The sequence below is a fragment of the Camelus bactrianus genome, chromosome 25 (assembly GCF_048773025.1).
Source record: "Camelus bactrianus isolate YW-2024 breed Bactrian camel chromosome 25, ASM4877302v1, whole genome shotgun sequence".
Lineage (NCBI taxonomy): Eukaryota > Metazoa > Chordata > Mammalia > Artiodactyla > Camelidae > Camelus > Camelus bactrianus.
In genome coordinates this window covers 36,428,517-36,441,440 of record NC_133563.1, presented here as the reverse complement: position 1 = coordinate 36,441,440, position 12,924 = coordinate 36,428,517, and the positions used below count along the sequence as shown (strand labels likewise).

The 12,924-nt window shown below is 46.0% G+C and overlaps 1 protein-coding gene across 20 annotated transcripts in view; it reads left to right on the top strand.

Annotated features, from left to right (window-relative positions):
- The window catches only part of PTK2 (protein tyrosine kinase 2), a 202,185-nt gene that overhangs the window by 64,830 nt on the left and 124,431 nt on the right, over nt 1-12,924 (top strand). For 18 of the 20 annotated variants that reach the window (XM_074353159.1, XM_074353154.1, XM_074353152.1 and 15 more), the window contains one exon: nt 4,919-5,085. The exons of 1 other annotated variant lie outside the window; for it this stretch is intronic. In XM_074353159.1, coding sequence (XP_074209260.1) covers nt 4,919-5,085 — 167 coding nt within the window. Of the gene's footprint in view, nt 1-4,918; nt 5,086-12,924 lie in introns of those variants that run through there. One more of the 20 variants, XM_074353167.1, reaches the window with a different exon arrangement.

Below are 12,924 nucleotides of genomic sequence, written 5' to 3'. Positions count from 1 at the left end.
GGTGGTGGCGGTTGAATCCAGGGCTCTGCCTGTTCCACACCTGTGCCCCTTTCTGGTGGGTCTCGTTCTGCTTCAGACCTCATGCCGCCCAGCTGCACCTGCACCGCTCTTCTGTGCCCTTCTTTCCCTGAAAGAACCCCTAGTGCTTCAGTCTAAGGGTTCCCCTCTTTTAGTTCCTTAGATCATTGGAGTTCTGTTGCTCCTCTTTTGCTTATACCCAACACCCAGTACGTTAGCTAGTCCCGTCCACACTCTTCAGAATATACCTGGAACCCCCATGTCCTGGCACCTCCACTGCACGCCTTTCTTGGAGCCAGCACATCTCCTGCGTGCTGTGTCACATGGTCTCTTGACTGACATCCCGCGTCCCCTTCTGCCCCCTCTGTCTCTTCACAACCCAGCAGTCGGGCCACCCTGCTGACTTGAGGGCCAGAACACATCCCTCCTTCACTCAGAACCTTCCAGCACCTTCCTCTCTATTTAGAGTGAATACTCAGTTCCTTCGGGGGCCCCTGCCACTCCTCTCTGGGTCGTGCCGTGACCATCTCTCCTACTGATCTTCACTTTCACATTCTGCTTCCTGGCCTGTTTCTCTAACGTGCCAGCCTTCTAGACAGTAATTTGCTCAAAACCTCCAGGAGCTCACCATTTCTCTCAGAGAAAAGCCAGATTCCTTCAGTGGCCTACGAGGACCTCCTTGTCATCCTTCCTGGAGCTTCCCTAAAGCAGCCAATCCCTGCTGACACCCGTATTCTATCTCAGTGATACCCATTTCAGTCTTGTGCTCTACAGAGCTGAAAAGTCACACCTTTGTGTTATTTTAAGCCCCTAAGTTTGTGGTCATTTGTTACAGCAGCATGGGGGAGCCAGCAGTGACTATAGACCACGGAGACCAAAGTGCATGCTTTGCCTCGGAGGGCCCCTGTCCACGGCTGCCCTGAGAGGAGGAGGCACGCTGGCCCCCAGCGAGCAGGATTTGGGTTTCCGCATCTCGTCTTTGGAGACTGGTTGATGGTAGCCTCCGGCCTGTACAGGTCCGATCAGAGAGGAGCAGCAGGAGCCCGTTGGTTTCCTAAACGTAGGGAGTACCTGGAGGAGCAGCACACTGAGAACAGTAGCCCCTGGACACAAAAAGACAGATCAGTACTGATCAGTGTATTCGGCCGTTGTTAGGGGGAAGCAAGGGGATGAACAGTGTGAAGAGCAATACGTGTGGCCTCAGGTGTCTCCTCTCACAGTAAACAGAGAGAGGCTGCAGATTATCTGTGGGGAGATAGCTAAAAATGTCAGACATCCATTTTCATCAGGTCCCCCGCCTCAGCTTCCCCACAGACTACCTAGTTTCTGTGTGTATTCACCATCGCGCCCTTCTCCTGCTAGACTCCGAGCCCTCTGAGGGCTAGGGTCACATCTCCCTCGTCATGCGGCCACTAGCCCCAGGCCTCAGCGGGCTCAGGCGGTCACTGACCTTATGAAGGGGTGCACATCCGTGAACAAATGGATACGAAGGACAGGTGCACCACTGCTGTGGAGAAGATCATTTCCTTCCAGAGCGCTACCTGCAAGATCAGTGATGCACTTGAATCAAGCAAATCATAGAATCACAGCCTCATCTCACTAGTTAGTAATCAGGGAAATGTGGGTTGTAACACCCACACCCCCTCGTGCGCCTTTGGTCCATCAGTTTGATGAGCATTTTAAGATTGGTTTTATCCAGTACTGGCATGGGGTGAAGGACCGTCTGTAGTGTCACATGTCAGGTGTAATTGGTATGGTCTCACTGGGGGGCATTTTGGCTACACTCATCGAAAGGTCACATTTTAAGTAGCTTTTGACCCAGCAAGTCCATTCTAATCCCTAGTACTTTCACAAACATACGATGGTGGCTAGAAGGATGTTTGTGGTAGTGTTGCTTTTGTTCCCACCTCCCCTTCTCCCCCAAAACAAGGCAATGAAAAAGAAAATGACCATCTCCAGTAGTAAGATGGCTGAATGCTGTGTTTTTGATGAGGTACAAACCTAGTGCAGACCCTGGCTTCTTTTATTTTCAGTTTTGAGAAGGATTCTTTCTCTGTGAATATCTAACATGAGAATTTAATCAGGGAAATTGTATATTTCCAAAACCTGGGCTGTGATATAAATGAATAAACAGATTTCAGAGTAGCTAAGTGTTGTCTTGTATACTTTAGGACCAGATTGTCATGAGCCTTTAAAGCCAGGATGAGAAATTTAAACTTAAGTTGTCTGCCATTATTGGTATACTGTAAATCCATGTTCAGTTATTTCCCTGGAGACAGTGGAGACAGTCCCTTTTCTAAATGTAAGTATTCCAGAAACAGTATACACGTATACTAATGTATGTGTGTGTTACATGGAAATGGTAGTATTTCCTTATGGCAGTATTGTAGTATGTGTTGAGTGTGCATTTCCCACTAAATACTTAGTTTTCAAAGTTATCTGTTCAGTTATCCAGAACCAGATACTTGGTTCTCAAAATTATTTGTTACTTCGTACATACCTGCATTCAGCATCAAATATTTAAGTACCATGTATATTCGTAATCTTGGCTGCTATCCAGATTGACCGAGAAATGACATTTATAAGAGTACTGGAGAATGAGAGATAGGACAGAACACAACAGGGAAGCATAATGGAAAAGTGAAAAATGAAATAAAAGGAAATGTCTGTGTTTATTGCTTAATTTTTTAGTGGGGAGTGAGATTGCGGCCAGGCGTAGTTACAAGGCCCTGCAGTGTGGGAACCCTTTGTTATGCAAACCCATGCTTGAACCATCCTGGCTGTCTTCTGACGGTCTGATCAAGTGGCCTGACTCAAACTCTGTCTACTCCATAAGGCTTCAAGACTAGGAACTTGCTTTCCCCTAGTCACCCCATTTATGGACTGTCTCTCTCTAATTGATACTGCCTCTCTGCAGGTGGGCGCCCACGCGCCTCGTGAGTTCACAGGACGGGAGGGTAACCTCTGCACGGGGTAGCAGAGGGGGCAGCCAGAGAAGGTGGGATTTTTCCTGGGTGTTGATGGCGAATGCAGGTGAAAGGAGTGGTGTGTGCTCTGCCTGGCACTCTGTCTGATGTGGCAGGTTAGACAGACCATGTGCACTGACAGAGACGATGAGAGACACAGGTGGAACTTGTAGCCCTGCCAGAAGAAGTGTTGGTCTGGAGTCTGCAGCAGCCGGAGGGCCCGTGGCCGGTGGAGGTCCGGCGAGTGAGGGTGGTGAGCGGCTATGAGCTCTGGTAGTAGCCGGCAGAGCTGGGCTGGGAGACAAAGGCGCTTTTGTGGGAATTTGAAAGAGGCGCCAGCTCCTGTCCTTTGCAGCTCAGGGCTTTGGATGTTGGCAAGGAGAAGCTGCAGAAGGCGCCTTTCAGAGAATTAGCAGAAAAGATGTCCCTTGCTGTAGGCAAGATTTGCAGGCAAGCTTGGGGGCTGGACCTGGGCTCCCACGGCCACCTGTGGCCGGAGCCCTGGGTAGTGCCCAGCCCATGCCGCCACTGTCAGAAATTCTAGGCCTTGAATCCGAGAGCCAGAAAGAGCCTTTATGTTCATCCCAGTTCCACCCACAGTTCTGTGGACTGTGCACACCCTGCTGTCCCAGTAGGAGTTCGTCTTCTGTAGGAAGCTGTTTCTGACCCCCCAGCCTGATCCTTTGCTGATGCTTTGTCTCTGATGCCATGTCGCGGCCCCGCCCCATGCTTGGTGTCCAGCCTTGTCCTGGAGATGGAGTAGTTGTCCCAAAGGGAGGGCGGCCACATGCAGGCCCTGGGAGCACAGCATGCATTTGCCCTTGGTGTGGGCAGGCTGGGTCCTTGGCAGTTTTTGTATTTAGTAGTGTCATTATGTATCTTTTTTATGGGTAGGCCTGGGAACAGCCTTAATTGTATTATTAACAGCATTATGCAGAACTTGTAATAAAGAAATACTTTGTGCAGAACTTTTAAGATGTGTCTTACACTATAAGATACAGGATAGCTTCAGTTAATTGCTAATTTTTAAAAACCAGTGATATTTTTCTTTAATAGTATTGATTTTCTTTAATAGGAATTTTCAAGTTAGTATCAGCATCATTTAAAAAACGACCTTATTAATGGCCTATAAGATTGAGAAGAATGCAGTGGACTGTGATTAGCACAGCCTCGTGGAAGGGCTGCGGGTGGTTTCCATTGTATGCTTAGATATGAGTCTTCCACACATGCTACCTGTTTACAGATACACGTGCATGACTTCCATGCCTCTGCAGGTTCAGGGAGGAATCAGTCCTAACGCTTCCTTTCCCGCGGCCCCTTCTTCCAGGGAGCCTGTCTTGATGCCCTCCTTCAGAGGTTGCCTGTATCCCCCCTGAATGCAGGGGGCAGACGCATTGGGGCTAGCATTAGACTGGGGGCTGTTGTAGATTGCTGCAATTAATACATAGGGAGCAAACAGCAGGTGAGTAGGCCCAACTTTAAATAGCTTTTCATAAGTCATCAATATTATCAGAAATATGGCCTTGATTATATGTTCCTAAATGTTTGGTTTTGAAAATGATATTAAGGTTGCAGCCTGTTCTTAACAATACACATGGTACAGAGAGTATAACCCCTCCACAGGTCTTGTTCTCAGCAGGTGACGCTGAGGGGTGGCTGGTGTCCTCTGACAAGTCGGAGTGGTGCAGAGGCGGAGCTGCAGAAATCAATAAAGAAAGGGGAAGAGGTGGTTCTTGTGGGATTTCAGAACTTTTCTTGGTTTGTAAAAATACTATTTCTGAAAAAGGTCCTGAGTAAAATTAAGTAATTTATTTAAGTTGATAGTTTTTTACCAAAGATTTCTGATAATTAAACCAAAGAAATGAACATTGCATTAACTTTTAGCATGCAGTTTTTTGTTTATAACCGTCGTCTTTGTGGGGGGTGTGTTTTAGGGCATCATTCAGAAGATAGTGGACAGTCACAAAGTAAAGCACGTGGCCTGCTATGGATTTCGCCTCAGTCACCTGCGGTCAGAGGAGGTTCACTGGCTCCATTTGGATATGGGTGTCTCCAATGTGAGGGAGAAGTATGAACTTGCACACCCACCAGAGGAGTGGAAGTAAGATTACCAACCTACTTTGGGGTGGCTCACACTTGATTTGTTTTGCATATTAAAAACGCACAAGAGGATGGTTGTCTATGCTTAATTTTCACGCTGATTGTCACTACGCCTCCTGTATGAATAGAGTTGGCCGGTAATTTTTAACCAGTGATCTCTACACTTCCGTGTGGTCCTCTCTGGGCACCACTGATTTGCGTGCTTGACCCATCTGGTTGATTTCGTTCTTCTGGGATGATCCTTTGTTCCTCACACTTCTCTCGTCTGTGCTGCTCTGTCCAGCCTCTGCCCTGAGGAGAACGCAGGCCCTGGTCCTTTTATTTCTGTTCTGCGGGCATCCTTTTGTGCAGCAGGACCCCATGTGCCCAGAGGAGACCACGCTTGATGATCTTATTAAGGGGCTGCCGAGCTTGCTTTTTCGTGCCTAGGAGTCTGCAGCCCGCCCAAAAAGTCAGTGTGAAATTGATGTTCACATACAGCCCTGATCTCTTAGTCAGTGATACTGACCTTAGTGAAACTAAAATCATTCGAGGTGAATTAAAAGAATTGCCTATAATTGTCCTTTCCCTGTTTTTCTTCTAATACCCCCCCCACTAAGTAAACCAAGATGTTAGTAGATAATTGTACATCTTCACCACATACGTTTGAGAGAAGTGTAAGTTGTAAAATGAGGTTCTTCCACAGGGGTCCTCATCTCTGAGGATGATAAAGATGCAGAAACAAAGATGTTTGTGGAGGTAAGAGGGCTCTCCAATGCCAGGAGCTTTCAGTCCAAGTAGGTAAAAGAAAAACAAACATGTTTAGATGAATAAATCTCTAGTTGAGTAAAATCTCGTCCCAGTGATAGTTTATCAAAGAAATAGTTTTATTTTCAAGTTTATCAAATGGTTGTAACTAAGCTAATAAAATATTCTGTGAGTTGTAGTTTGGTTGGTTTATATCAATGGCTAGCAAAGATTTGACCTCCATCTATTTAGTCAATTAAAAAGTGTTTAAAATTAAGAGTATCTAAAAGTCACTGAAGAGAAAATGGCTGAGAATTTTGTAGAATCAGTGGGTGACATGAGTTCCTTTTTTCTCCCCCTATGTTTTTTAAATGGAGATACTGGGGATCGAACCCAGGACCTTGTGCATGTTAAGCATGCACTCTTGTCACTGAGCTATACCCTCCCCTACATGAGTTCTCGAATGCAGATTAACAATCTCAAACAGGGTAATAAGATGAAACACACATTTTGGCACATTGTAGTGAAGCAGTATTGTACAAAAGGAAAAGAGACGATGCTGGAGGCAGGCAGGTCTCAACTTCCAGCACAGAGGGTGCCCAGGAAACAGCACGTTCACAGTGCTGGAAGTGGAGCTGGCTCCCTGGACTTGTTTGTGCTGTTAAATTACCTCAGGAACAGGTGCCTGTAAGTTTGGCTCCACAAAACAAAAATAATGATAACACATTTTTGTATTAAAGAAGAGCTCAGTACTGGGTGCATGTTGAAAGATAGGTGATGAGAATTAAAATTTTGTCAGCTGAATCTTAAAGCTGTATATGAGGGTAACAGCTAAAACATTAGAAATAGATTTTATAACTTAAATGGTGGTTGAGTAAGTAGGAATTAAAGAAATGCAGCAATCAAAAAGAAGGAAAGAAATGGAGAAGCAGCATGTTGAAACAAAAGAAATAGAAATCAATAAGGTTTAGAAATAAATGCAAGTATACTAACAGTAAATGGTCAGAGGTTGTGAGCGTGATTAAAAAATAAATTTTGACTCTGTTGTTTATAAGATGTATCCAAAACATTGACGTTCATACGTTTTTGACTTACTGGAAGAAATATATTTTGCCTTAAGAGCCAATACACATGTACACGTATGAATGTATGTGTCAGAACTGTTTATGTATAATGGATCCACATATTTTGCAGAATCATACTCAGCCTTGTTATTTACACTAAGATCTAAAGGTTTTCTCAGTAAAATAAATAAGTAGTTAAAAAAAAGAAGTCTTCCTGCCTACTCATGAGCTCTGACTTTCAGTTTGCAAAACTCACATAAAGCATGAGTACAAGTGTACCAAGCAAATAATAACCAGGGAGAAAAGATAGTATTGGGCTATTGATGTCCTGTGAAAAGAAATGTAAGGCAAAAAAGCATTGTGGCTGATGTAGTGGGCAGCTACATTATAATAAAAGGGTTATTTCACCAGGAATTTAATTAGTATGGAAATAGGTATAACTCTTACAAGTTTCTAGACATTCCTGAAAAGGTATAAAGAAGAATAGCATATAAAGGAGCAAAACTTATTTCTCTTAGTCATTAAAAAAAGGAGGAGCACAAACAGCAGTGAGTGAGCAGCAGTCTAATCACACGTGTAACTTCCCTCCCGGGTGGGAATGTGCAGTCCTGCTCTGACAGCATGTTAAGCAGTTTAAAGACACTTTCTAAGTCATTTGTGGTTGAAAGGAAGACACCCAGTGTGCTGAGGCTCTGGCTTTGAAGTTTTGTCCCAAACCCACCACGGGCGCTGCTCCCTCATCCTCTGCCCGCTGTCTGCAGGGGCTGCTGCAGCCACTCACTTCCTGTCTAGATCCCACCGGTTCCCTGCTTCCCACCTATGGATTCCACCAACCACGGATGGAAAGTTCTGGGGAAAAAAAATTCCAGAAATTTCCAAAAAGCCAAACTTGAATTTACCTTGCCAGCAACTACTTACACAGCATTTGCGTTATGTTAGGTATTGTAGGTAATCCAAAGATGACTTACAGGATGTGGGAGGGTGTGCTCAGCTCACGTGCACACTCGTTGTCACTGTATGTCATTGCACGTGAGCATCTAAGGATGTGGTGTCCGCGGGGCCTGGAGCCAGTGCCCCGTGGACCCCGTGGGGCTCCTGGAAACCTGTCTCTCTTCTGTGAAGCCTTTCTTCCTGCTTTACTGACCATTCGCAGTCTGTCTTCTCCTGCTTGACGTGTGGGGCTGCTCCGGTGACCTCTTCTTTCCTTTTTCTACTCTTCCAACATCCAATGGGATATGCAGGTCGCTGCTGCTCAGAAGCTTGCAGGAGCTTCTTGTCACACCCGGAGCCCCCTCCAGAGTTCCTGATAGCTGCTCAGTCCTTGTCTCCATCTGCTGCCCCTCCCCTTCCTCCACTCTGGCCACTTTGGTCCCTGTGAAACTTCAGTTCTCTGTTTTCACAGGTCCTCGGGTTGGGACCTAGTTTGGTGGTCTTTTCTCGGTTGTCAGTTTCTCACATTGAGTAGCACAGCCCTTCATCTCACTTCTCATTTTGCCTTTATCTTTTCCAACTTTTCACTTGCTCCACCTTGGCCACACTGGCACCCTTACTGGCTCCTGAACAAGCCAAGCGGATTGTTCCTGGTGCCTGGTGAACTTGATGTTCTGCTGCTGTACGTGTTCCTCTGCCCCTCTTTCGTTTTTGGGACCTCCCTTCATTTGGGGCAGTGCTCCACGTGACCTCTTGCCCGTGGCCTTCTCCAGACTTTCTGTCTGAGAGCTGCTGCCCTCCTGGCACTGTCTTTCTCCCTCACAGGCCCTGTCTTAGTCACTGCTCTGTTTCTGGTTTCTAGTTGTGCCTGGCATACAGTAGATACCCAATAAAAATAATCTTTAGTGAATCAGCAATCATGAAATGATCAACCAGGAACTGAACAATACTAGTTTATGTTAATAACAATATTCCTGTATTAACATGCGTTGCTTACTAGGGGTCAGACACTGTTGAGAGGCTTAACAACTTCCCGAGAGCACACAGGACAGAGTGGAACTGAGTCCCTGGACTCGGATGTTTCTTCTCTAGTCCTGTGTGAGGTGTATGACTACAAGAAACAGAAGAGTGGTCATTTTTTTCTCTCACTAACAGTATCTTCTCTCAGTCCATAGGTGGCACGTGAGGGCAGCTGCAGTTCTGAGAAGTAGGATGTTAATATTCAGATGGAAGCGCCAGGACTCATTAAAATCACTGGGTATCAGTTTCCATTCCCGTGAGGTTCTTGAGCATAGATTTTCTTTTCATGCTGTCTGCTCTAGGATCTGTTCATGTTGTTAAGTAAGCCTGAGATATAAACTTGTGTAATTGTCTTCAGTTTTTCAAACACCACGGCAGCACATGCGTTTAGTCATAACTGTCTCAGGCAGGATGACCTTACAGGGATGTCATGACATGTCACTGGGGGAAGGAAGGCCTGGTCAGTAATGGCTTTCCTTTAGGAAGAGTGACAGCAAAATTAGATCCTACCTTGAACAGTACACCAAAATCCAGTTGGGATGGATCAGGTTAAACAAAGAAACAGAGGAAGTTTAATGGAAAATATAATTGAATGTGTCTTTGGCCCCACAGTAGGAAGATTTTAATGCCACCAAAACGTTCACTTTATCAGACGGGAGTAACAAATTTGACTTTATTGAGTTAGAAACATTGTTTATCAGAAGATAACAAGTGCAGAAACAGCTGAGCTGGGAGAAGATATTTTTGACACTTGGAACTGACAGAAGATGGTGTCAGGTGTTCTCCTGCTGGTCAGTAAGAGAATTGTGAATAGCACAATAAATGGGCGAGGGACACAAAAGGACTTTCGTAAAAGAGAAGCCCAGTTTGACCCTAATCACAGGAAGACACTGTCAGCTTCATCAGTGGTGAGGGAGACGCGAGTCTAGGCCGTGAGGTTCCATCTTACACTGTCTGGTTGGCAGGAAGTAAATCGTCGTTGCCGATAGCTGAAGAAGTCATGGATCTGACGGGATCCTGCCTGCACTGCTGGGGAGAATGTAAATGGGCAGAACCTTTGGGAGGACCACTGGGCGTCCTCGTGGCACACCCTGCAGCCCTGCAGCGCCCCTTCAGGCTCTGTCCTCCAGAGACTCTTGCGTGTCCGTACTGGGAGCGAGCCAGGAGTGTTCACAGAGAAACCAGTGACGGCTGGGTCGGTTGTGGGATGTTCACAGTGGGATGTTCCACCAGTCACAGTGAACGAGGTCTAGGGACTGGCAGCAGGGTGAGTGAGCCTTAGCCAGGTAACACCATGTGACCAGAGGAAGTGTCAGGACCATGCTGTGAATGCAACACCACTGAATCGTACACTTTAAAATAGTTAATTTTTATGTGAATTTTACCTCAACTGAAAAACAAAAAAGTAAGTCCCAGAAGATGACTTACAGCATGATATACTTTAATGAAGTAAAAAGCAAACCTAAAAGACTGTTACTGGGGACACATCAGCTGGGTGAGACAGTGTGGAACAGGTACGTGAAGGGTTGGGGGAGACAGGCTCGAGCCTCTGTGGGGAGAGCAGCCTGTCCCCTTCCCTCCCCATAAGGCTCCAAAGGAACTTGTGCAGAGCCCGTGGGTCCCAAGGCAGAGCCTGTGGTCCCTGCTCTGTACTCATGTGTCCGGTCCCTGCGTCCTCCTCAGGCTGCCTGGGAGCAGGCACTGGCTGGGCCGTCCTTGGGGTCCTGAAGATCCCAGTTAAGCAGGCAGCGTTTGCTAGAATCTTGAGTCAGCCAGAAAAGTGTAAATTCCAGCGCCATACCTAGTTTATCACAAAGCAGAAGGTGTCATGCAGTTTTGAGAGATTTCCACCAAACAGATTTAAACGTTAAAGTTTGCACTTAGACAATTAAATTCTAGTTAACTCATTTTTGAGAACTGACTTTTAGGTGTCTGGAATCACCTCCGTGGTGACCTGACTTCTGACTCGGTTACTCCGCTAGACACGGGCTAGGAGCTGTGGGGGAGCTGCCCAGTCCTTTCCCGTGTGTAATCCAGGGCTTTGAGAGCCAGGTGACTCCCTTGGCAGCTGATAAAGTATTGCAGGGCTTTTTCAGAGCAAATGAAAAAGAAAGTCCTTCTCATTGTTATCAAGATGTGGTTCACATTATCCTGCTTCATGTTCCTCTGTTCCCCGCTGTTTCACAGCTTCTCACTCTGCAGAGAGGTGATTCCACCCCCCCCCCAACCTTTGCAGGACAAAAAAGTCTTTTATATAGAGGAAAGGTGTCCTTTTTCAAAGATGACGAAAGAAAATGACTAGTGATAGGTTAGGAAGGTTTAGGTTTTATTTTGGTAGTTTTCTGTGTTACCCTGAAATGGCATTCCATGTGCATATACCCTAAGTTGAAGAGCCGGTCTTTCATTATAACACCAACTTGAACCAGAGTTCTTTAAAAGAGCTAAAGCACTAAGACAGTGAATAGAGGAGCATTCTGACGGGCCTGGGAGTGGTACCTTTAAAGGACAGGACGGACTTCCAGACTTGCTGATTTATTAATTAAACATTTACTGGGTGCTTCTGCACCAGACACTGACAGTGCAAAGATGAGGAAATTTCTAGTTGGTCTGTGACTGCAAAACTAGTATTTATTGACCAAGCTGGTTTAAAACTGGTTCTGGTGGGTATTTGTTACCGCAGTTACAGAACAATCAGCCTTGTGTATGTGGGAATTTCTTTTTATTCTCTGTAAGTATGTAATGTTGCGAAAATAGCGCACAGCAGTCCTGTGTACCCCTCAGCCAGCTTCCCTAAATGTTGAAATCTTACTCGAACACAGTGCAGTTATTGAGACCAACAGCTTAATAACACTGATACAATACTATTAACTAATTTACAGGTGTCCTCTAATTTCACAGTTGTCCTGCTTAGTGTCCCTCTCCCGGGCCAGGATCCAGATCAGAACACGAGGGGTCCTCTCAGCGTCTCGTTGCCTTGGGTCTTTCTCTAACCTGGGACAGGTCCTCAGACTGTCTTTGCCCTTTATGACCTTGACCCTTCTGAAGAATACTGTCTGGTTATTTGTACTTGTCCCTTAATGTGGATTTGTCTGTTTTTTTTTTTTTCTTCATGTTTATATTCAGGTTGTGCATTTTGGGGATGAACACCACAATAAAGATGTTGCATTTTCTCATTGCATTTTATCAGGAAGTCTTTGATGACGATATGACTCATTTTACTGGTGGTTTTAAGCTGGATTGTTTGACTTGAGGTGGTGGCCAGGTCTCTGCACTGTACAGTTATTATTTTCCCTTTCTAGTAAGTGCTGTATTCTGGGGAAATCCAGGGACTGTGCGGGTATCCTGTTTTCTCATTCTGTCTTCACCCACTAATCTCAGCATCATTGATGGTTCTTTTTTGGAGTGTTTATTACTGTAATGTTTGCCGAATGATGAATTTCTGTTTTCATCCTTCCTTGTAGGTTTTTAAAATTGAAAATCTGTTATAAGAGCGAGCTGTCCGCATCACAGTGTTCATGGGGGTCATCTGTGTAGTTTCCTGGAGTTGGGCTTTTTTTCACTCCACACGATCTGGCCAGCTGATCCTTCTTGGAATCAGGGTTGTCGTATCATGTTCCAACTCAATTTTTCAAAAAAGCCACATTTCCTGCTCCTCCCCAGCATTAGTTGGTTAGCTTGTGGGTACCTAGGTGCCCGTACTTGGTGGTAAGAGTGAGGAAGTTAGATGTTAGTGGTGTTAATGGTGATCTGTTCCTGGGGAGTAGACGCGGAAGGCTGGGCGTGCTAGTTTGCTGCTGCTGAGAAAGCCACGAGGGGCCCGTAGCAGAGACTTGGAAATGTGGGTCCAAATGCAGCCAAACTCCAGAACAGCACAGAAGCGTGAGGAAGGTGCTACTTTTCCAGGAGGAGCGGGGTGCGGGGGTGTCGGGCTGGTGGGCCCTGGACGCCACGTGCTGTGGTTTAGGGACTGACGTGAGGTGACTGGACTAGAACTGAACTAGAAGACCTGGGGCGGAGCTTATGGGGTTGTGGTGGGGGCGTGCTAGACTGTCATGGGTCAAAGTGGGGACCACAGCCCTTAACATGACCTGGAGACCTTG